The 26,509-nt window shown below is 35.3% G+C and overlaps 1 protein-coding gene across 2 annotated transcripts in view; it reads right to left on the minus strand.

Moving 5' to 3' along the window:
• LOC113096327 (glutamate receptor ionotropic, delta-2-like) overlaps positions 1 to 26,509 on the minus strand; it is a 148,844-nt gene that overhangs the window by 104,863 nt on the left and 17,472 nt on the right. For both annotated transcript variants that reach the window (XM_026261680.1, XM_026261681.1), the window contains exons 3-6: positions 17,113 to 17,166; positions 13,730 to 13,903; positions 10,878 to 11,039; positions 7,647 to 7,766 (exon numbers count right to left, since the gene is read on the minus strand). In XM_026261680.1, the coding sequence (XP_026117465.1) occupies positions 7,647 to 7,766; positions 10,878 to 11,039; positions 13,730 to 13,903; positions 17,113 to 17,166 (510 nt within the window). The remainder of the gene's footprint in view (positions 1 to 7,646; positions 7,767 to 10,877; positions 11,040 to 13,729; positions 13,904 to 17,112; positions 17,167 to 26,509) is intronic.

Raw genomic sequence — 26,509 nt, forward strand, 5'->3', positions numbered from 1 at the left:
ATATATATATATATTAATTAATTCAAAATTTGGCAAATTCCGTGCCATTCCACGTTAAACTGTAAATTCCGTTTTTATGACTGGATTCCACGATTCCCTCCACTTTTTTTGCATCGCTGAAATCATAGGGCCCTAGTTGTGGAATGCCAGCTCTATCTTGTAATGGACACACACCACTACGTTCTCTTTACGTTTGCGAGTGCCCTCAAATCAAAACACTGCTGACTCCTTGCAGTATACCATTTCGGACGCAGTGCTTGTGTCTCCTTCTGCTTTGTGGGTGACGTAAACGCGTTGTGTCACATTAAAAAATTCATCTTTAAGAACCTGACGTGAGATTGAAAATAAATTAAAAGACACTTCGAGACAGAGGAATTTGCCTCGATCATTTTTTGTAATCGAGTTACTCAAGTTACTCAAGGAATCGTTTCAGCCCTAGACTTCAGCAATGGCTGCTGACAATTCACCTTTGCAAGACAGAAGTATATTAAAACTGATTTTTTTTATGTAATATTATTTCACAATAGTATTGTTATTTTATGTATTTTTAATCAAATTAATGCATTTAACTAACATTCAAAATCTTACTGATCCCAAACTTTTGAGTAGCACACACACACATCCACATCTGGATTGTGTGGTTCTGTCACCACTTTGTACACAAAGAATGATGTCTCTTTTTATCGGCAAAGTTCACGGTGAAACAGCATCATAAATAAATAACAATCACAGGGACTTTGTAATTCCTCCTCCAAATAAAATGGATGTTTCGCTCACTACAAGTCTTAAGATGTTTCCCAGTGCCAAAACAGAGTGGAGGCGGTGACAGGCACCTCTGCTTTGAAGACTACACTTCTCTATACTGAGGGACATTCATCCTGTAGGAGAGCAAGAGATGTTTATCTTTACGACTATTCACAGCGTGCAGCCACAATGCAAACACTAAATACACAGCCATAAATAATTGAACAAAAAGGGAGATTTCAGATTTCTAAAACATTGCAGAAGAATATGCAAAGAGTATGAGATCACATTAAAGAAAAAACGTGTTATGGAGACAACAGCAAGATCACAATCTGGAGAAATACATTGTGGAAAAATAGCTTGTTTGGATTTCCATGTATTTGAAATCCAGCTTGATTCCATGTATGAGAAAATGATACATATGTTTATGGTTCGCTTAGCATTCACGCTCGCATTTTTGACAGCGAACATAAAGATACCGAACCTAAAACGTTCACAACCTGATTGGTCGGGCTGAATGATGTACCTCACCGAACACCCCAAACAAAAGGTTTGTTCGACTTAATGTGGCGTTGTGCAGACCGATCGGTGTATGATATTAAAATACCCATTCACCGATCGGTCTGCTTAGAGCTGCTTTAAGTCAAATACATTTAATGATATCTGATGGACTATGCGCAATCGTTGCGTTTACTTATTAATTTATTTTCACCACCTGCAAACTCACAAAGAGCTCTTAAAAGGCACTTTACCTCTTCGTTGCTCCGAGTTTGTGCTCTGCTCATTGTTTTGGATACACCAATCATTCTGCATCATTACATCCTGTCGCATAGCATCTCATCTTGTTATTACTTCCTGTTTTTGGTTCGTTTATAAGTATTTGGTCCATGTTGCATTCGTATTTCATTCGAACTGCACCAGAGATCGTTTGGAGGTGGACAGCGACCCATCTTTTTAGTCTTGCTCAGCTTGTTTGTTGCACACCAGGGTTGAGATGGCAGTGTTCACACTTACTCACATGAACTGCTCAAACAGAACAATCACACCAGGGTTTTAACCAAACATGACAAGTGTGAATACACCCTAGGGCACATATACGCACCTTTAAAGGTAAATATGGTACAAAGGCATACCTTTTGAAAAGGTACAGCCCCAGTGACAGCATTTGTAACATTTTCTTTTCTCCCTGAGAGTGTAAATAATGGGAAAATATAATGCTGGAAGTTCAATCAAAAGTTTTTTTTTTTTTTTTTTTTTTTTTTTTTACACCAAAAGAGGTTCAAACTGACTTTTTATTCATATTAGAACCTAAATTCATCAACACAACTAGAATCTGTGATCTGAATATTTAAGAGACTTAAATAAAACTCGTCCAGCCATATTTCACATCCATACAAGAGGGACTCAATACAATAAATACATATTCGCCTTCGGTGAAAAAAATAAAAAATAAAAATAAAAAGCTGATAATTCTCTAATGTGGACTAATGTGGAAACAAAGAAGTAAACATTGGCCTGCAGCGAACAAAAGCGCAGCTATGTCCAGCTCTTCTTCCATATCTTTTCAATCACTTCCTCCTTTAACAATATGATAATACAATTCGTGTCACACATGTCGGAGGAAAATATATTTTCTACTCTTGGAAAATTGAAGAGCGGCTGCTGTTGAAAAGAGAAACCCAGGGCATTTAACACATTGGTAATCTACAGGGAGATGTCTAGACCAAATGTGGCAAAAAAAAAAAAAAAAAAAAAGTGCACTTCTCTAAAGCAGCACAAATCAATGATAGCCTTACTCTCGTCTGCTCTCTCTCTCTCTCTCTCTCTCTCTCTACTTCCGATCCTACAGGCCGAGACAGCTCCTCTCAAAGAACATCTGAATCTACCTAATGGAATGGAAAATTGGGGGAAATGGGGAGTCAGACCCGAGGGGATATCTTTCCCCACTGTACAGTTTTCACATATTTAACACAGGCGCTTCAACAACCTTGCCTTGAACATCAGCGAACACATTAATGCACATCACCCAGTCGTAAAGGTGCCAGGGCCATTTCCAAATATTAATATAACACACTCAAAGTCATGCTGTACTACCCTGAGGCCCGCCTTTACCTAGTCACATAACAGAGTTTTAAATGCTTTGTTGCTCACTGTTGAGAATGATCTAAGTGTTTGAATGCAGGCGCAGCTGCTATGCTGAAATTTGTCAAACCACAGTTCATACTATAAGCTGCTGCGAGTCTTCTAAGGTCAGTTTTTTTTTTTCTCGCTCAAGGCAACTAAAGTCATGAAGGAAGAGAATCTTCACTGTAGAAAATGTTTCCATTCCCATTGTTTCTGTGCTCACCTCCTGATTACCTTGTTTGTTGCTGTGGTGTTTCATATACTCCTCCCCCCTTGTTAAAGCTGCAGTCGGTAACTTTTGACGCTCTAGTGGTTAATAAACAGAACTGCTTGCGTCTTGCGGAAGAACATTGTATCCGGAGTTACTTCTCTCTGTTTATGTCAATGAAGAATCACAACGGTACTGGGTTACTCCGCTGCGGTACCCCCGAAGAAATCTAAAATAGTCAGAATATAAACACTTATTATATATGTACCCTAATGATTCAGGACAGGCTAAAAACACGGTTTGGAAAATGGATTCATGGTGTACTCGCTTATTATAATCTTGAACGAAAAAAAAAAGTTACGGACCACAGCTCTGATTGGTTGTTTCTTACCGGGAGCGGATGAATTTCTGCAAATGGCAATAGGACCACTGGGAGGAGCCAGGGGAGCTTGATTTTTTCACGGATTATCTATCTCATATTCTACTGTCAGTACATAATGACAGGTTTAACAAATACATTTTTACAAAAGTTACCTACTTAAGCTTTAACTCGTTTGCCTGTGTATATATAACTCTGTGTTACTTTGTTCATTTGTCTGGCAATGTTTTTTACTTGTAGATGCTTATGTCATTTGTTCCTGTTCTGCTCCTGTTCCGTGCTATCTTGGTTTATCTGTGTTATGTTTTTGTCCTTTCTGTTATTAAACCTATACTCTGCATCTGGATCCGCCTCATCTTACTCTTATCACTCACACAGTGTTGTTAAATCCATTAGCTAAAGCTGGCATTGGTTTAATTTTGGCATTGGTTTAACTGATGGTATACACTTGACGGTAAGTTTAAACCACCAGATTCACCTGACAAAACTTAGTTTGTAAGTAAAGTATTTTTCCATCGCAAGTAAATTCAATCACAGACAGCGATAGAGAGCCCAGAATTGAATACTAGCGCAAACTATCCCAACGTTTTTTTTTTTTAATGAAATTAATTTTATTTAGAAAGAATGCTTTAAATCGGTCAAGTGACAGTACAAATAACATTTAAAATGTTACAATAGAGTTCTGTTTGCATTGTTCTTTTTTAAGTTTTAGCAAATAATCCTGAAATCAAAGTAACATTGGTTTCCACAAAAACAGCTTCAACTGTTAAAACAGTAATAAAAAATGTTTCCTGAGCACCAATTCAGTATATTAGAATGATTTCTGGAGGATCATGTGACACTGAAGACGTAATGACAAATTCAGCTTTGTATCACAGTAACACATTACATTTTAAAATATATTAATTTAAAAAAAGTCTTACATTTTAAATTGTAGTATTTCACAAAATTACTGTTTTTACTCTATTTTTGTGGATCATAAGATACTTTTTTTTTTTTTATAACAAAAATCTTACCAGCCCCAAACTTCTCATCTGCAAGATATATATATATATATATATATATATATATATATATATATATATATATATATATATATATATATATATATATATATATATATATATATATATATATATATATATATATATATATGAATATTTTAAGCTAATGATGTAGCAGATGTTAGAAATTCCATATGTTGGTTTTAACTACCATGGTGCTTGCTGATGGTCATACATAGTTAATGAGTGGCTGGCTGATGCTGATTGGACATTAAGCTGGCTAGTAATGGACTTTCCTACCTCTCTATTCCCAGTGAAGTCTTTTTCTTCGCACATTTTTCCACATTTTTTGACTCAGTGGACTTTCACATTAGCACAAACTCCATCAGGTATTCCCTACTGACTGCCTGACCTATGCTCTAATATCTTTCAGTGAAGGCAAAAAGAAAAGAATATTTTGTTTCCCAGCAGGGATGATTAGCCGAAATGGCTAATCGAGCAATTACGCCACAGTGAAGCTTTTAGATGTTTTGATATATAGAGAGGTGAGCCGAATGTAGCCAATGGATTTAATGATGTGGAAAACTAATTCTTCCGTGGTGGTAAAACTGATTATGAAAGATTGCTTTGAACCATAACAATGGAAATATGGACACAGTACATATCTCTATATTGGTGTATCAGGGGCCAAAAAAGTGTGATCCAAAATCGAAATTACGGCTGGAAATAAACAAATTTTAGGATTTTGCAGAAATTAAAACATTTATGAATTTCATTTAAACTTTTCACTCAAAATTGCAGTGTATAATATATATTATTTTATCAAATCAAAACTGTCTTCACCAGCCACCATTTGAATCTCTGAAATAGAGACTGGGGTCAGTGGAAGGACATAAAGCAGGATGCTGAAATATGGCCATCACTCATTACCCTGGAGTCACCTTCTATGTTCTATGTCTATGTTAGGAACAAAAGTCAATAAAAAACCCTGTTCAGAAGGGGCTGATGATATTCTGGACAACTGACCACATAAAAACAGACCAAGGGTTTGTGCAATTCCTTGTGACATTGTAAAAATGTGGAGTGAAAACACTATAAATGTTCTCTCAGAAAGACGCTCAAGAGTGTTTTCAGAGTTGGAAAAAACATTCCCCTCACAGGAGGAAGCTGAAATAACTACTGCTAATGTGTCAGCAGGGGGTCACGTTAAACAGGTTTTATTTTCTGGTCAACGCCAACAAGTCTGAAACATATTGTGTATGTCTGAAAACACAGCAGTTAATTGGAGAGATGTTTAAAAGATAAGTGGTTTCAACATATGTACAACATTTGTGAAGAACTGCCATTCTGTTTATCTATACTACAGTATTAGTTTGCACATTATCAAGCCAGTGTAAATACAGATTGCTCACTGCAAAAGAAACAAAAGAGGCTAAAAGGGCACAAATCAGTTCTTAATTACTACATAAATATTTGTAACTGTACTGAACACAGGTGGCATCTTTACTGCCATCTCAAACTTCATGGGCTTTCCCAACATTAGTGAGCAGAACCCAGAATAACAAGCCTTCCATCTGAGGCAATTAGCCATTCTGATTAAAGAAACTAGCTAAATGTAATTACTTTGTACTTAAAAGATTAATTTCATCTTTTGGAAGTGCAGCACAGATCCTGTTTGTGTCAGAGACTATTATCTTTAATAAAATCTGACAATTTAATTTGTGTATGATGGCAGTGAGGTTTTATTGAGTTCCATTGGATGGAAGGAAGTGGCATTATTAAAGGAATCTAGACGCCTGTCTGATGGTTGTCTGTGGACTTTGGCAGACCAGAGTCCTCAAGGACAATCACTGACCCTCTGATTAACATCTCATATCAGATCCAAGTCACTTCAGACCCATGATCTGCACTTTGACAGTAAGTTTGCTGTCTGATCTATAAAATCCTTTAGTTCAAGTAAAAACATTGCATTTGTAATTAAAATTTTTCCCCTTGCCATATCGTTTAAATCACAGATATACAAACTTCTTATGATAAAGTTTCCTCAGAGGTTGTCTTTAGTAGACTGTTTGTATTTTGCACATCACTTACACTGGTATGGGTCAGGTCATTAAATGAATAGGTCACGCAAATATTATTGTTATTTATTTATTTTTGACTATCCCTTAGGCCATTCAAGATGTGTGTGAATTTGTTTTACATTTATGATTATATAATTTGCTCACTAGTGGATTCTCTGCAAGTGCATGGGTGCCGTCAGAATGAGCGTTTACACAGCTGTTTTCTGTTTACATAGAAAATTTTTGGGTGAACTATCCCAAACATGTTGCAGTTCATAAAGTGACTGACTAGCATGTACATAACAATTTTATGTACTCACCAAAGCCATTTGCTGATTGTTCATTTCTGACCGTGTTTACACCAACTCCACTAGCTAGGCTCTCTAATAAACTGTACTCTAAAACTAGTGTACCATAAAGTAACTTTCCATTTAATTTGCTTTTAACTACAGCATAATAAATAACCTTTTCATGAATTGTTTCAGAATTGTAGAAAGCAAAGTGAAATTAGATGTTTGCATCCTAAAGGATAAAAAGTGCGACAGAGTCCTTTTCTGTTACCACAAAAAACATATAAATGATTCCCCGATCAGCAACTGACACAAATCAATTACTTATTTTATTCCAGCTAAATAAACAAGTCCAACTTATTTCTCCAGAAGCGTGGAGATTGGGGTATCTGAGAGTGTAGCCTGATCCGCACATTATTCAGCTCCAAAGCTGCCGTTCTGTCATGAGCAATTGATCCCCATTCCGTGGGGAAGACAGAGACAGATTAGGACCAATATTTGAATGAGCAAATACACCAAAATATGACTAAAGCAATTAACGACAAACGAATGGAAAGAACTGATTAATTATCTTGCGGATCACTGGGGGACGACTCTTATATTACTGCTGCGTAACTACCTCCTCACTCCACCAAAGCCGAGATGAACAGATGAACAAACAACAGAATAACTGATAAACAATGCGTGCGGATGCACTGCACTCTCTGGAGGAGGCTGATGGAATGCATGAGGCTTCTGTGATTATCAATTAAAGTCCAAAAGCTCTTTGAATTAATACAGTTGTGCTTTTGGAAGCATCAAAACCAATACTGTGGGTTTGATAGGGATGTCTCTTACCCGGCTGACTCCACGGCCGCGGTCCTCTCCGTAGTTGGTGCCCAGGATCTCAAAGAAGATGTTGGGGTTAGTGCCATTATCATTAAACTCCAGCAAGCTGGTCAGACCACTTACACCTCCCTGTAAAAAAACAAAAACAAAGTGATGTATAAAATCAACTGCTTAAATTTGACATGTGATTGACATGGCTTTATCAACTAATACAAAATCATGTGCATAAAAATGTAACATTAAGCATGCAAAACATTATATTTGAGTGTAATTATCACCCCACTAGTGACATTATGAAAGCGTTTATGCTTTGTGTTCTATTCTTTTTTAAATATCCACTACTAGCTAATATCCACTAACATTCAAATGTATGTGGTCAGGAGGATCTTTTTTCAAATCAAAAAGCAACCGTTAAATTGATTAAAATAGATATTTGCAATGCTACAAAAGATTTTTCAAATAAATGTTTCAAATAAATCATGTTTTCTGAACTTTCTATAAGCATGAAAATGTGTTTTAAATAACCTTGACCCCTTGGGGAGCAACATTTTGATAAAATAAAAATAAACTACAATAATTATAATAACAATGCCTCTAATCAGCGCATAGCACTGTGGTTTGTGCACATGCTCTAACAAATCATAGTGTGGAGCTCATAGAGCAGATAAGTGTTTGAGTCCAACTTGAGTAATGTGCTGATTATGACACTCTTATCCCTACCTTTTTTTTTTTCACTCCTGTCTCTATAAGCAAAAGAGCCTCGCTCTTGTTCTTTTTTTTTTATCATCATCATCATCCTTAATCTGAACTCCAAATGACTCCACAGCACCATTCTGCCTACAAAAATCCCCAGCCCACATCCAAAATGTGTCCTGCCCAGCGACAACATGAACAGACAGATAATTGTTGTAAATTCATTCTACCAATACCACTGCTGACAGAACAAATTAGACAGCCAATTATAAAAGCTGATGAGCGCTTTCCAAACGAGTTCACCAACTGCTGCTTTGTAAAGCCGATACACACAAACTTCCCCTAATTAAGCTGAAAAGCAATGTTCCGCTCCAAACAGTCCTCCGGGAATTGAATACAGGGCCATTATGCAGCTGATGTAGAGTAAAATAAGTATGTAACACTCCATACCATTTCAGTATATACACACATTACATGCCTGGGCTCCGTTCTCCCAGACATCGCTTTGAAATGAGGTTGTTAAAATCTAGGCAGATTCCAAGGTGGTATGAGCCAGTGTGTTCTCGCGGTCACCCACTGTCTGAATAAATTGCCCTATCTGCTGTAATACGACTGTCACACAGGCAGCGGTGTGGAGGTGAGAGCTGGCCGAGAGGTGATATCTCTACTGTGGGATGGCAGAGAGGATCAGATACATGTGGATACAGGAGAAACAGTACATCCCTCGGGGGGGGTAAAGCCGTTGCCCACCAAGCACAGTGTTAAACCAGCACTCAGTCACTAGCCCTGTAACATAGACTGTCATCTCACCCCAGGCAGTGTGCCATTTCTGTAGCCCTGCTGTACACCAGGTAGACAGAACGGAGGAGAGTTTCACTGTACCACAGCATCCCCCCCTCCCCTTCCAGCACACAGATAGAGACTCATCACAGTCCTCAAAAACCAAACATTCAGTTGGTTTCCAATGCAAATGCACCCAAGGTCAAACTCCCTCTCAATCACATTTCTGTAATCACAGCAGGGCTCACAGTCAAGGCCTTTTCTGTTGGCCTGGTCGGGTTTTCCTTTATCCTGCCAATACTTTCACAGGCCTTTTTAGTTTTAACAACGCACTGAATGACATGCCATTAAATGTTAGAGGGATAGTTCACCCAAAAATGAACATTCTGTCATTATTCACACTGTTCCAAACCTGTTTGACTTTCTTCCTTCTGTGGAACACAAAAGCCACATTTTGTACTATATTTTAGCTCACTCTTTTCAACATAATTAAAGTGAATGAGACTGGCACTGTAAAGCTATAAAATGACAAAGGGAGAACTGAATAAAAGTCCAGCCAATATGATAACTGTGTGTAACAAACAGACCAAAATAGAAGCTGTTAAACACATAACATTTTATCATGTGGCCTCGATTTCACTGAGGTTAATGAAAGAAATAGTGATGTCTGACAAATAACTCACTTAATCCATTTTACCAAAAGGGTCTGAATAATTAATTTGGTTTTCCACTTGAAGGTTAAACATGTTTGGAACAAGTAAATTATCTTTTTTTGTAAATTTTTGGAATTTGAAGAAATGTTTTCTTTACAAAAAAAAAAAAAAAAAGTTTTAAACTGCAGTACCTACAAAATAGGGGGTGGCTGATATTATATATAATATTATATACAATATTATATATTTTTATTTCACTGTAACAATATATATCACAATCTAGTTATTTATACTATGAGGTCTTTTCGATAACAACATTTTTCATAACATATACATTGTATTAATTTTGTCACCAGTGTCAATACCACAAAAAAAAAAAAAAAAAAAAAAAAAAAAAAAAAAACTGACTGTAGCCTAAATAAAAAAAAATAAAAAAAACGCAAGCTCACTGAGGACAAGTAAAATAAGCGGTGATTAAATAAGAATAAGAAACTAATTACAAGCAATTGGACAAAAAAAAAAAAAAAAAAAAAAAACTACAGTAGAACAAATAAATAAAAAATTTGACATACATTGTATAAAGCAATCAAATGTATGAAACCACTGGATATTCTTCACTGTGTAAATATTCTTCACATATATATAAATAATAAATTAAATAAATTAAAGACACAAAAGTGATTTAGTCAAGAGCAGTAAGAGATTTTCTCTCTTTTGTTGTTTGATTATCATGAATGACAGACATAGGATTTTTCCAGTGCAAAACAAATTGTTCCATTTTATGATGTACAAATGCTGTTATTTGCTCCATTTTGTAAATGTCCATTGTAACTTCCATCAATGCATTTAAGACAGGACTCTCCTGTGACAACCATTGTTGGGTCAAATTCTTTTTTACAGGCACCAACAGTATATTCAAAGATACTTGCAAAGTTTGGCATTTTGACACATACAGTACAAGTGTGTGTATTTAACCGTTCAAAGTGGCAAAAATAACTCTGGTGATAAATTTAAATCAGTAGATTTTACAACATCAATAATCAATACTTCAAGGTCAAAGTTCTGTAACCTAGCCTGATACACGTTTATTGTTAAGCTCTGCACAGTACTGTACCTTCTTCACTGTATCCAGCATAGACTTGCCCCCCTGCCAGGGTTTGGAGCCCTTGCGGATGCACGAAAGACTCGCCATGCTGTGCCATTTCCTGTCCTCCAGCTTCCTGTGGAAGGTGTTGGCCAGCAGCAGCACCGTGTCGTATATGTAGCGGTTGGTGATCTGACAAGAAGACAAAAAGCAGCAGGGAAACGGACACAAAAAGAAAAGGAACAGACGACGTGAGCACAGAGAGCCAGGGACAACAGATTAATATTCTCTTACAAGAAAATGATTTATGTCTGAGTGGGTACAACTGGGATGAAAGGTCTCTACAGTGGAAATGACAACAGGCTGCACACATTGAAAGAGCCCTGAAAGACAATAGTGTTTTATAAGCATCAGAAAAAAAGCATGATTTAGTGTTTGTGTCAAACTTGGGACACGTATTGTAATGGCACAATGGTACCAGGGGCCAGTTCTTCGTACGTCGCTTATTACATCCAAGATGAAATGTCAGATCCAAGATGATATCATCATGCTAATCAGGATCTGGCTAATTCAGTTCTTCAAATGCACCTGTTATTGATGATTAGTATGGCTGGATTGAGTTATCTGAGATAATTGCGCATTCATGGGTTGGTCTTAAAGGGGTTGACAAGTTTGACTTTTATAAAGAAACAACCAAGAGAACAAAACTACGTAAATTTTAGAACAGGTAAATGAAATGTGCACTGCTTTTTATTTACATTTTTATTTAATTTATTTTAATGCATGACTCCCAATTATTTACATTCATGACTTCTAATATTTGTACAGGCTTTACATTTGTATTTCAACGTAGTAATTAACAATTCATATTTCACATTTCACATTCTAATTTTTATATTTGTTACATGACAGCATTAATTAAAGTTTTTTAAGGGTCACGATCATGTTATCTGCATCTCCTGCACCCCATCAAGCCACTCCCATAATGAAATTTTCTTCTAAAATGAGCATTTTTATCAGGATTCTATGTGTAAGTTCTTTCCCATGAAAGTAAAATAACTTAAACAGACGCATGAGAAAATAATTTTAGAAGAAAATTTTAGATGGCACTTAAAAGGCTTTTGCATCTGAACTCTTCATATATGACTACAAACCTAGAACGTATTATAGCATTCTTATTTACTTATTTAATTGTTTTAATATTATTACTGTATTATGATGATGATGATCCAGTAGATCTCACAATTTGTGAGCGTGTGAGTGACTGTGATTTATGTGCAAACATATCAGTGAGTATAGCATCACAATCGATCAGATGCATGTTAAAGTTGTGTTTTTTGCTATGGCAAAAAAAAATTGCTGAGGGCCTCGCACATCGCACCCGCCATGCTCCATCAATAGGCATTTGCAGGTATGAGGTTGTAATGGCTTTGAGAGCCACCAAACTAACTGCCAATTATACAGAATATATGTACATCGGGTTCAAAGCAGACTGGAAAATAAGTCGAGAGGAATGACGCTTTCATCTAATGTTTCTCAACGCAGAGTGGAAACACCAGTGCTGCTTGTATTTACTCTTCCTGACACCCACAAAACAACTCTTCATCTACCGAGAGAATGGCCGAACAAAAAGAGCAATGACCCAAAGAAGCAGACTTGACAGGGATCCACAAGACTACCAAGCAACAGTGTCGAGCTCTGCTTTTCCCCATTCGCTGTATTTTTTCATGTTTAAGGGCAAAAACATAAAGGGCTTTCTTATTGATTTATGTTTCATGTCTTGGAAGCAAAGTGCATTTTTTGGGTGGGCTGTTTTTTTCGGGAAAGGCTATTTCATGATATAGCATTTGCAGGAAGAGTCAAGACCACCAAAGCAACAAAGCTGCCAGTGCCAAGGGGGTAAACAGACAAAAGACGGGGTTATACAGTGGCCCCAAAATTTATGTGAACACTAAGATACACAAACAAGCAAACAATATTGGATGTTGAGCCTCATTTGTTTGTGTGGATTAATATTATGATATTATATATATATATATATATATATATATATTGTTGAAAAGCATATTCAGAATGTGCAAAGACAGAAGTATAAAAACTGTAAAAATGTAATATAATCCAGGTATGTTTTACAGAATTTTTACTTAATTATTAAATTTTCTGTACACCATTATACAAAGTAATTAAAATCTATATTTATATTTTGCACGCTTTGTATTTGTATTAAACCATGCAGAGATCTCTGTAAAGTGACAAAGCAAACTTCCCAAATTGAATGGCATTTTTGCTACTAAATTTTAAATCAGAGACTATTAACCTATCTCTGTTGAACACTCAAAAGACAAGAAGGAATTGTGAAATTAATTTAATGAACATTTTTTTTTACTTAATGGCCAGATAATAAAGATACTAAAATCATTATGCTGCACTGTGAATATCTACAATATCATCTGGATCTGCTGAAAATATATACATATTTTCCTTGTTGATACCAACATAGACCCACACAACTATGAATTAATATAGAGTAGGGGTTTTGAAGAAAAAATCATATTGATATACCATGCAGTGTTTACCAGTAATTAATGCGGCTCAATACACATCACATCTGTTCATTTATGTTGTCATTTGTGTAAATTTACATGTGGGAAAATACATTTAGTTGGATAAGAGGAATGGCACCCACAGGCTCAGTCAAAGAACTGAAAACCCAGCAAAACAAGATTGCTAATTTTCACATTGACATTTTCTAGTTTTCTAAGGACGTTAGCTCAAAGGCTAATGATGACAGTTAATGGACACAATCAAAAAAGGAAATGAAGGCAAATGATTTATGATTAACTAGAATGCATGAGTTATGAGTATGGGGAAATGAATCCCACCTCTAACATCTGTGCCTTCGGGTCTTTGGGGTCACAGAGGGATGTGTTGATGCGGTGGTTACTCCTGACGCAGCGCTGGCTGGTGTTCTGTGAGAGAGGGAAGGTCTGTCTCACCAGGGTCAGGCGACCTATGGACTTCATCACCAGCTCCTGCACATCCATGTCTGAAATCTCCTGCAGCGCATGAGAGGAAAAAAGTGCAGAGAAAGGGAAAATAATGTCAGAAGAAAAGGGATTGTCCATGTGCAGTGAAAAATAGGCTAGAAAGATAAAAGGCATCTTGCTGAGAAGAGTTGAATGGGAAAGAAGGAGCAGAATTAGGTAAAAAAAACAAAAAAACAAAAAACAATTATGAGTTTCAATGTAGTTAATAACCAACTATAACAAAAAGGGGTGAAGATTAAATGAGAGAAACAATGTTATCTTTTTAGGTTACATTACTTTAGTATTTGTCATCAAAAAATACTACCAGCTCTATAAACCTTTCTTTTCTTCTGAATTACTGTACAGGTAACTGTAGATAACTGTAACAGATATAATCATTATAGACAAATTACACAGCTTCTATAATGGGAGAATTTTAACTACAAAATATTTATTTAGCATGGATCATTTGACAAAAGAATAAAGGTTAGCCACCTAGAGAAACACATAATTATATTAACAATTTAATCGTATGTTTACTAATAAGAAAATAGCAATACAAACAATAAAATACAGAACTGATTAACTTTCTTAAATATTATATGTCAAAAACATTTAAAAATTAACAGTACTGACCAGGGTCACAAAACAATGAAGAGTACAGGGCCAATGCCACCAAAATCCATATATTAAAAATATGAATGTACCGATATAAATAATAATAATAATAATAATAATAATAATAATAATAATAATAATAATAATAATAATAATAATAATAGATTTAACACAGATTATACAGTACAATAATTAAAAAAAAAAATTAACAGTGTTCATATTCAAAATGTATTTAAAAAAATATAAAGTGAAATAGATAATACAGTTTTATATATATATATATATATATATATATATATATATATATATATATATATATATAATAATAATTATTATTATTATTATTATTATTATAAATACAAAAAAATTAACAGTGTTCATATTCAAAATGTATTTAAAAAAATGTAAATAAAGTGAAATAGATAATAATGTTATATTATCTATTTTATATATATATATATATATATATATATATATATATATATATATATATATATATATATATATATATATATAATTATTATTATTATTATAAATACAAAAAAGGCTGAAAATTAGTTCCAGTTAAACAAATATTGCCCTTCATTATACATTTGAAGTCCTGACACCAGTAAACTAAACTACCGTCACACATGGTTAAGTTTTTCTCTCTCATCAAGTCAAGGTCAAGTTCTCCAGTCAGCTAAAAATGGGCCCAATTTAAATACAAGAAACCTAACTTAATAAAAATCATTATTAGTATTACAATTATTCCCATGAATGGGAATTCAGAGTTTCACCTGAAGGCAGAAAGACATGACCGTGTGCGCTCGCGTGTCCTTGTGCAGCCTTGGGAGGGATGATTGCTAATTTTAGCTGGAAGCCATCTTTTCCACAGACCGGCAGAGAAAAGTGAGTGAGCTGGGAATGATGTGATGAGAATGGACAGGGAACGTCCCCCAGCGAAGGTAGACTTCAGAGCGGCCAAGCTGTTTCCTCTGACAGCCTTCACTTTTGAGTTTCATTCTCACCTGCAAAGCTGTGATTGCTGCTGACTGGCTCTCATGAAGTACGCCATTAAATCTGAACCTGTGGCACGCTGATGAGGAACTTACTTAGAATGTCCAAGCTGTTCAGCCTTCAATAAGATTCAAATCAAAGTTGTCTACAAAACAACCTGTTCCCTGAAAGGTAATTTCAAGGTTTCTGAATGAACAAATCAAAATCTTGCCTCACGAACAGTTGAATACTGTCAAATGGTGTTTGTGCATTTGTTAATTAACATGCTAAGCATGACAGAGGATTATTTAGAAGGCATCACAAGAGGGCACGTAAGGTCTTAACAGTGTGCTGCATAACTTTCAAGAGCAGAGAGGACATCACGATTTTACAGACCTGAAAATAATGACACTGAGTGGCTTATTCTACCCCCGGATGACAAACACAAAGGCCCTTGATGCTTAATTAGGAGCACTAAATTAGAATGACACAAATATGAGCCTACAGGGTTATGGCCTGATTTTAGGGTTCAGGTTTTGGCAGCTGCTTGTTTTGTCCCCTATGAGTGCTGTCAAGAAAGGCCAACCATGAGCAATGCCTGTCCATACAGAGACATGTCAAGGTCACGTCCTATGCCTTTGTGTTTAATATACGAGGACATTCAACTTTCCTCAGATGCACTAAACGCTCCACCTGCTTAACCAGAAAAGATATTAAATTTAAAATATTCTATCAAATTCATATGATCAGATAATGTGAGCTGCACATTTATGGCCAGCTGAAAGATCTTGCATATATTAAACATTTTAAGCATTGTTTTTTTTTTTTTTTTTTTTTTTTTTTTTTTGAGACATGCATACTAGATTTAGTTTAATTGTACAGAGGCAACCTCTGGTCAGGTATAATATAGTTGGCAATGCTCACAACATTATAATAAAATTAAAATGATAAACAAACACATGCATAAATGCATACATAAAATTCACTTTTCCCCTAACTTTGTAAATGTGTAAAGAGCAGCTGGTGCTACACACAGCCAGGAATAGCAAATGTTTGATGGACTTTCCCAAATTTTATACCAAGCTAGCTATTCTTGTCTTAGGAAAAACAAAACTGATACAAAATCCTCCTTACAACCGAAACATGACTGGGTAAAACTAACTTCTGAACATCGAATCTAGCCAGTTTCAAAAAGTTGTTAAGTTTCAGTACATCTTTTTGTACTGGGGAGTGAATTTGTCACAGTACAATTTCATAGTACACTGAACTCTATTATTAAAAAATACCAAAATGATTTATGCGTCCTTTTTAAATAAAACCAAGGAGATGTATAAAGGTTACAACAGACGTAACGAAGTGACTTTTAAGTTATTGAAATTCAGGCAGCTGGGCTCAAGGTCTATATCTTCATTGTCTTCTTGCTGCAGGAAAGTGCTGAATTATCTTAGAGTGATATTCCTATGATTCCCAAATCCATTTTAAATCATTGAACTGTAATTTGTCCTTATCTGGCCACCTTCATCAGGCTCCAAAATGAGCCATTGTCCGCCTCTCACTTAGACGAATAAAAATGCAAATATATTAAAATGTGCTTACAGAAAGAATAAACTAGATTTCTCACAAAATAGCAATGAAGAACCCACCTCATTTATGATGATCCAGTGACAGTCGAAAGCCACAAGATTTGTTTCCACCACCTAGAGAGAAAGAAAGCAACATTTAGCTGATTAGAAACTGAATAGTTTGGAAGAGAGAAAGGTGAACTATTATATTTTTGTCTCCATATGTATCTTAAACTACACACAGTTCTTCCCATTGTGTCCCATCTTTGGCTCTCTCTCTCTGAGCACCAACAAGACACAAAACCATAGTACCCTTCACCAATGTTTCTCCTGCCCACTGTTCCAGTGCCACATTTCATTAACCTTAATTGTGTAGGTGACTAAACGTGGGTGTCATAAAGCATTCTGGTCATGAACATAAGGAACAGCTGGAGAATCTGATGACTGAAGCAGCCCTTATAGTGTTTTAATCTTCCACAAACACCTGATAAAACTTTGTAATCACAAAAGAGACAAGATGCATCACATTTTCAATCATCTTGTACGAGATGGCTGTACTGAAACAGAGCTCACCAGACTTTATGCTGGGGGTTTTCATCACTTATTGTTAAATAGGAGAGAATAGGGAAATGTTGTAACACTTTGCCTTTTATTAATAATATATTATTTTAAATATAAAATTACCATATTTATCTGCAACAAATTCATTTAGAATTAAACTATTTATCATTAAAATGTGTTAATTAGTGTTGAGTACAAGCAATAGGTGGTAACCCAAAATAATGAATTGTAATAATAAAATTACTTGTGAAAGTCATTCCTAATTGCCACCCATTTAATTTCAGACAGACAGATCTGTTTTCTTACCTCAAAATGACTAGTAAATATCTTAAAACGTTTACACTGTGATTTTGCATCAATTTTACCGTCACCTCTGCCTACAGCCAATTTCTAATTGAATTAAACTGGAAGTGTTAAAGCACTGTATTAAAGTCTTGTGTAATCATTATCTCAGTAAGTGATGCTGAAGTTTCCTTTGAAAATGCTAAGATCAGCTTGATGTATTAGCAAGATCAAGAAAAAAAAAAAGCACATCACAACCTCTTGACAGGAGTAGACATAAAGTGGCCACTGTTACTAATTACATGGTCCAATCATTTTGATGAGGCTTTGTGAGGTCATTAGAGTGGCTCATGAAAAGTGAACATGGCTCAAAGCAGTTGTTTGCTCAAATTTAGTCAAAAGTTTGGTTCTGAGGCAGATGGCTGAGCTTAATTAAAGCTTTGGCTTAACTTCTACTAGACCAAGATGAACCTCTAAGGCTTGTAATAATGCCAAGAAAAAGTGCAAGGTTGTTACAGAGTGTGCTTGACCCAATCAAATATTCTTCAGACTTGGTAAAAGGCTAAATGTTTGAGTGGCCGCATCCATGCTGTTTTTATTTATTTATCTTTTATATGTTGAATATGCAAGTTGATGGTGAGAGGTGTGCCCTCCCATTGCCAAGGAGACAATAGCATAAAAGTACCATAATACCATCATAAAATTAGTCCATCCAACTCAAGCGCTATATTCCAAAAGGATTTTTAAGACATTTTAGAGTTTAATCTGAGAAACAAGTCCAAAGTTCCAAAGTGAAGTCTTTATTCACACATTACATTGCGCCATTGTGTCAGTTTTTATGTCACTGACTTCAAGAAATTAAATGACAAGAACCATTGTGTCCATACAGCTTATACAACCAGGAAGATAATTATTGAATAACTAGAATTTTTGGAAAATTCAAGCATTCTGGAATTCCATGCGAAAAATAAGTTTTTAATGTATTTTTCACTTATGTTCAAGTTGGTCATATAAATTTTACACACTGACCGACAGAAATCTGCTTGTTTGAAAGTGACTTTTATGTGAGCTACACAACAGACAGCAGAATTTCAGAGATGTTGTAATGGCTTCAGAACACTTGAAATGTACACACGTTGTATGAAATGCTTCTATGATACATTTTTTCTTCTAAAAAAATCCAGTCATATGTTTTGGAATGACATGCAATGATGACCGAACAATAAATCGCTTTAAAAACCACAGAGAAGAATGTTTGATCATCACATTTCAATGACAAAACCTAAACTTGTAAAATGACCATCTGATGGGAATCCGGTCTGACTAGCTGTTGAGCTGTAATGACAGCCTTGACTGACAGTGGGTTGGCAAAGTCTTACACGTACAAAATCAAAGCCTGTAATCACTTGGATACATCCACTCTTTGGAAGTGCTGTCAGCTGTAAATCTGCTATAAAAGAATTAGGAGGCCATATGAATTCACATCCAGATTGTGGTTCCTGAGTTCCCCATTGAGAGAGTGGTCACCTCAGTACTAACTCTCCACATGAATTAATGTAGAAACCCAGTGAAGAATAAGCAGCTACTGTTAACCACAATCACATATTTCTTTAATTTCCTTAATTTTCTTTAATATTATTCATTTTTTTTCTAATGAGCCTGAGTGGTTGTGGTTTGCCTTTAACAATTCACTAAAAAAAAAAAAAAAAAAAAAAGGAAAAGAAAGGCATCTCTTCAAGGAGACATGTTCAAGTTCTATCCGCTTTCAGATACAAGCACTGGTCGAATTTATACAGTGAAAGCAATGTCCTTCAACCAGGTGCTTTCACAGAATGCCGATTATTGTTATTATCTCATATTTTCCACCTGCCTGAGCCCTGGAAGTGGAAGGTGAGATGGCGTGTATTCATTAAAAAGAGCCAAAGGGATAGATGACCAGAATTAGACGTGAACTTTGACATCCACCAGCTGCGTAAATATGCCTCCTCACCACCTCTTTTTACCCCATAAGTGACCCAATGGATCCAAATGAGAACTTAAAACTTTGTCTGTGTGTTCACTGTGTGTGTGTGTGTGTGTGTGTGTGTGTGTGTGTGTGTGTGTGTGTGTGTGTGTGTGTGTGTGTGTGTGTGCACTTTGGATGGGTTAAATGGAGACAAAATCTAAGTATAGGTCACCATACTTAGCTGTATGTCATCTCACACACAAACTCATAATTGTTCCAAATGTAATGCTATGATAAAAATCCTTCTAATAATATGCTAAATGAAATCTTGATTAATTATGTATAATTAAACACCATTTCCACAAAAGGGGAACCCTTAACCCATCTGCACCAATCTTGAAAGCAAAAACTGTGAGAAAATAATAAAAATAAAACCTTGGCACTATTTTCTGTATGTGTCTGTTTCTGTATGCAGCCCTAAAGCAAAGGACCAAACATCTCCAAAACCTTGGTGCTGCATCTTCACTCCAGACCTTTAAAACTGACATCAAAACTCACTTATTTACAATATGCTTTGTTCATTGATTGTCTGTCTCAATTTTTTGCTTTCATTACTTATCTTGTATATTATTTGATCTCTGTCTGCTCTCTTATCTTGATCATGTGGCTATATATTTGTGTATATCTGTGTTCATGCTTCTATCTATCAAACCTTATGTAAAGAATCCTTGGGTTCTTCAAAGGTGCTATATAAATAAAACATTATTATTATTATTATTATTATTATTATTATTATTATTATTACTACTATTATTATTATCAGTTTATGCAGATTGTTATGCTTACACAGTGTTGAAAAGATAACATTAATTCAAGAAATTCTATTTCAAATAACTGCTGTTGTTCTGAACTTTCTACTCATCAAAGAAAAATAATTTGTCCACAAAAAATATTAAGCAGCACACCTGTTTTAAATGTTTATAATATTGTTTCATGAGCATCAAATCAACATATAACAATGATTTATGAGAGATCATGTGACACTGAAATTTCAGCTTTGCCATCACAGGAAAAATAATAATAAATAAAATCAAAATATATTCAAATACAACTGTTATAATCAGTCGTAATAATATTTTACAGTACTACTGTTTTATTGTATTATTGATTAACTTAAAAGCAGCTTTGGAGTACAAAAACTTATTTCAAAAACATTCAAAAACTTTTTTTTTTGGACAACAAGACATAGATTCATTTTCTAATTACCTGTTTTAAACTGAAGAATATATTTGTATAATATAATATAATATAATATAATATAATATAATATAATATAATATAATATAATATAATATAATAGAAAATAATAGAATATAATATAATATAATAGAATATAATAGAATATAATATAATATAATACTCAAAGTAATGAACCACACAAAACTATAGAAAATAAAAAAAAACTATGAATTTATTCAGCATTGTCTTCTCTTCCGGGTCTGTTGTGAGCGAGTTCAAAACACTGCAGTTTAGTTATATCCAGTTTGCAAACGAATCACTCGATGTAACCGGATGTTCTTGAACCAGTTCACCAAATCAAACTGAATGGTTTGAAATGGTTCGCGTCTCCAATAAGCATTAATCCACAAATGACTTAAGCTGTTAACTTTTTTAATGTGGCTGACACTCCCTCTGAGTTCAAACAAACCAATATACCAGATAACGAACGAACGATTGACTCATTCTCAAGTCAAGAACCGTTTTTGTCGGACGTGTCTGAATAGAGAACTGAGGAGCTGATGATACTGCATGTGTGATTCAGCGGGAAGCAGACTGACACACAGAGCATCTGAACTGATTCTTTTGATGATTTAGTGCTAATGTTATGAGTGCAGGTAAATCGAAGGCTTGAATGAAGGGCAATCATCGCCACTGACACCATGATGCCATTACTTTGAGCGCAAAAGAACCGGTTAACCGTTTTCTTCAACCAGTTTATTGAATCGCACTGTCCGAAAGAATCGGTTCACGGTATAGAACCGAACTTCCCATCACTGGTGATCCAAAAACCGATGCAACCAGTTCTTGACTCGAGAATGAGTAAATCGTTCGCTTGTTACTGGCTCAGCTCGGTGTTCATGTTCAGTTCTCTCTTCACAGCAGTTCAGTCAGTGTACTGTTTGAGTAAATGAATTACTCCGGAAGAGAAGACAATGCTGAATAAAAACTAAACAGTATGTGCCACTAACCGGGAACACCATATGTGTTTTCTGTGCTGATTAATTCCTCAAATGGCACATTATTCTTCAGAGTGAATTCCAGCATGTTATGTACTTAGCTCACACTTGCTCGAGCATGAGCGCTTTAAATACATCAAAACTGTTGTGTGTCACAATTGCCATTTTGCTTTAATGTCAGCCAGCCTCGCAGTGAGCTGCGGCTTTAGTCATGTATAATTCATCCGCTGTGTGGAGTCTTTCAGGAGGGTGGCCCATCTCACTGCTGTAGTGTGACTTTTTACAACACACACTGCCACTGACACACACTTTTCATGCTATCATCTCTGAGGGTGCATCTCCCGGAGCGGAGGTTTGGATGATGAACGAACACGGCAACAGACATATACAAAACACTCAAACTCTTCCATACTTCATAATTATGCCACTTGTATCTCTGATAACACGTGGAGGGCCTATATCCGATGTGGGTTTGTCTGTGAAATCATAATCACATAATTATGGGGGGAACGAATAAAAAAATTAATACAAAACAAGTAAAGCTTTAAATGGCTAGTCATGACAAAAGGCTTCAAAACCCACTCTGTGGAATCTCATTGGACATCATCAGAAAGTCCCACAAAGTCAACACGACTTCAAAATGGACCCCGTTTACTTTCCTAATGCACATCAAGGTCTTAATGTGAATGATTCAATGGTGCATGTTTTTCATAATCATTTATCAAAATGTAATAACTTGCTCTTCTTTTTCTGATAAAGTTCAGCCAATAGCCAAATAGCTATTTAGGCATCATTATAGCAAACTTTCTGTGCATTTGATCTAGCTCCATTTATTTTATTTTTTCTTGTTGAACAATCAGCTTTACTTGGCAAATACATTACATTGCATTGCATTTCAGGAGAAAAATATGGTTTGAAATCTAATTAAAATCTGATTTTTGATCATGCCTCTTGGTCTGAGTGAATAAATCAGATTTAACAAGGTTTTATTTTTTTCAGCATTTTTTGTTATCTAATGTGTTCAGGTTTGGACACTGCCCTCATTCGATAAAAACATGCATACATACATACATACATACACACACACACACACACACACACACACATATATATATATATACACATATATACATATATACATATATATATACATATATATATACATATATATATACACATATATATATATATATATATATATATATATATATATATATATATATATATATATATATATATATATATATATATATATATATATATATATGTATATTGTGATGAGCACTCCCAGAGGAATCACCGTCGCCCTGGAAACCAAAGCAAAACACCTGCACGTCCTCATCACCGGCTGATCGGTCACAGCTGCTCCCCATCAGCCAGCACATTTAAAAGGAGCACATGTTACACTCAGAAGACGTTCTTGAACCGAATGCAACGCTGGTCTAACCCCTCTCTTCTATCGTCACCGAAAGCAGCGAGTGACTGACAGCCCACACATTTTGGAGCACGTCAGGACACCCACTTTCCCCTTGATTGGCACCGGCGAGCACACGGGAAGCACCAACCAGCTGAAATTGGATCAGGACACTTCACCAGGCACCCTTCACTTGTCAATAAATCCACCCTCCGGGGCATTTAATTCACGCACCTCTTGTCGAGTGGTTCTTCACCCCGTGACTTTATATATATTTAAAATACATTTAATAATGAATGGCAAAACATCTACACAAACCTACACAGGACAATATACAGAGCAAAGTTTGGTCCTATAAGGAAACGGGTTAGAAGCCTTTTGTTTGTGAGGACAATGTTTATTCTTTCTGCATCCCCCTTTAAGCTTCATTACCCTGAACTGCTTGTATAATTCAATCCTGATTTCATTGTAAATATGCTGCTGATTTACTATGGCTACAAAATGGTGCTCTGGCCTCAAAGGGGAGCCAAAGCAAACACATGACAACCTTCAAGGTGTCATGACAAAGAGCAACCTATCAGAGCTATCGATCACCTGTGTTTTAATAAAATAATACAGTATAATCAAGCTTCTGCACTCTTGACAATCAGCTGAACCAGCAAGCCTTTCTTTGTTGAGTCTTGGTTTAAGTGAGAGGATTTCCCATGTTTCTTTCCCTTAGCAGTCATCGCTGCAGCTCCTAACATAAAATAATTATAATGTAGTCAAATAATTGCCTTCCAGGCTCATGTGTTGACAGCAGAGGCAAGAAGCTGTAACAGGAAACATGGAAGTAATTTTTCTCCATTACCATGTTTGATCCACACTGAGCAAAGTGTGGTACAAGTAAGACAGCAGTAGATAAAGAAAGAAAAACATTTTATTTTTACTCTGAACACCCACATGGAATTTATAAAAAGGTCAGAGCTGGTTATTTTATTTTATTTTTGTAAATCAGGGTACATTATCAAACGAGTATGGCAGCTTTTTAGTGTCATAAAACTTAAGCTTAATAAAATGACACACATACATACACATGTACATACATGCATACACATCATAAAGTCACATACATGTTTTGAGAATAATCTTATAACAGGATGAGAATAAAAAGAGTATAATTTTGAGATTCAACATAGCATCATGGGACATAGCATTATGTATAGGTATATAGTAGGTTTATACTGTTTTACTTCATTGTTGTATGTCTGTATTTATGTAGCACCATGGTCCTGCGAGGCACGACATTTCGTTCCACTGTATGTCCACACATGTAGCGGAATGACAATAAAGCTCAACTTGACTTTACTTGACTAAACTTGCAATGAGACTAAAGGATATCTAAAATGTTTTTTTTTGATAAGCGTTTTAGAAGAATGTCTCAATAGACATTACTTTCATAACTGCTTCATTCCTTTAATCTGATAATGCATTTTTTTCTTAGAACTTTTAGTTCATTCTCAAAATATTACTATTTTACAGTATTTTTTGTAATGACTTTATTCTTAAACCTTTATTTTTCTTGTAAATGGTAAATAATGGAATGAATTCTCATTCATGTGTATATTCAATTATTTTTATTTTTTATTTTCAAGTAACCTTTTCTCTTCCTCTACACACAATTTGTGCAGCAGAGGTTATTAGCAGGTGCTATGGTTGTAATTGCTCTCTTTGTGAGAAGGTAACTCACAGGGAAAGTTTAGTGAAACATATGAACATTGTCTCAACTCACCTCTGTCAATGTCCTCGTGCTATTACTTTAAAGTTTTATGAGCTTGAAAGTTGCAATGATGGATGTTTGTTCTCAAGGATGTTCACAGAGTGCTGTATCCAAACATGTTAACAGAAAGTTAGAGAGAGAACAGTAGCATTATGAGGATTGTCAATAGTGTTGTTTTTGGCAGCCTGTTTTAATTTTAGTTTTAGTATAGTCTTTGTGTGAAGCTGTCATTTTAGTTTTTATTAGTTTTAGTCACATTCATACTCTTTTTAGTCTAGTCTAGTTTTAGTCAACGAAAACTGATGTCTAGTTTTAGTCACTGATAATTGTATTTTAGTTTCTTTTAAGTAATGCCATTCTATTTAACCCAGTCAATATAGTACAAGCAGTATAGACAAAACCAAAATTTTACTTTAGCCAAACCCATTTCAAACAAGGTTATCTTATTATATTATTGTTACCTTATAGACTCAAGAGTACATCCATTCCAGACACGGAAGATTCCCTGATTTGAATTTACAACATTTATTTTACCAACCAAACATGTTAGAAGTACACACATATGCATTTAAAAAAAAAAAAAAATCTTCTAATTTTTCTCCCAAAGACGAACCCCAGCTGGGCGGCCATTAGTCCCTTTCTCTGTGTCAAGGCTGAATTATACTCGACGCCTCCTCAAGTTCGCTTGGGTGAACCCAGAAAATATGACATCATCGTGGTGTTGCCGGAAGTTCGCTTTGAGTGTGCGTGAACTCATTTCGCGTGACGGAGTGCACAACATTTTTTGTAACTTTACGAATAGCTCCGTATCCAAACATGCATAAGTTCAGGGCAATTCTAGCTGAACATGCACATCTGTGCCAGTGTTCAGAAGCGGTTTAATGTGAAGTTCAAACTCCATAAGTTGTTTTTTTACATATATGTTTGCATAATTTTTATTTGAAGTATATTTTATTTTTATTGTATAAAACAGAAATATATATATATATATATATATATTTAGATAATTATACACTATTTGCTTCCAGTTGTATTGCGTTTGATGTGAAATACAGCCAATAGTTTAAGATTGTTTTAAGTTTGTACATAAAGAAATTATTAATTCATCAACTCATTCATCACAAAAGCACCAAAAGTTGGTTAAATGACCATGGTCTTGGTGTGCCTGACTGGCCAGCAAACTCACCAGACCTGAACCCCATAGAGAATATATGGGATATTGTCAAAATGAAAATGAGACACAACAGAATGCAATTTTTATTGGTCTTATGAAGTATTTT

The sequence above is a fragment of the Carassius auratus genome, unplaced genomic scaffold, assembly GCF_003368295.1.
Source record: "Carassius auratus strain Wakin unplaced genomic scaffold, ASM336829v1 scaf_tig00215912, whole genome shotgun sequence".
Classification (NCBI taxonomy): domain Eukaryota; kingdom Metazoa; phylum Chordata; class Actinopteri; order Cypriniformes; family Cyprinidae; genus Carassius; species Carassius auratus.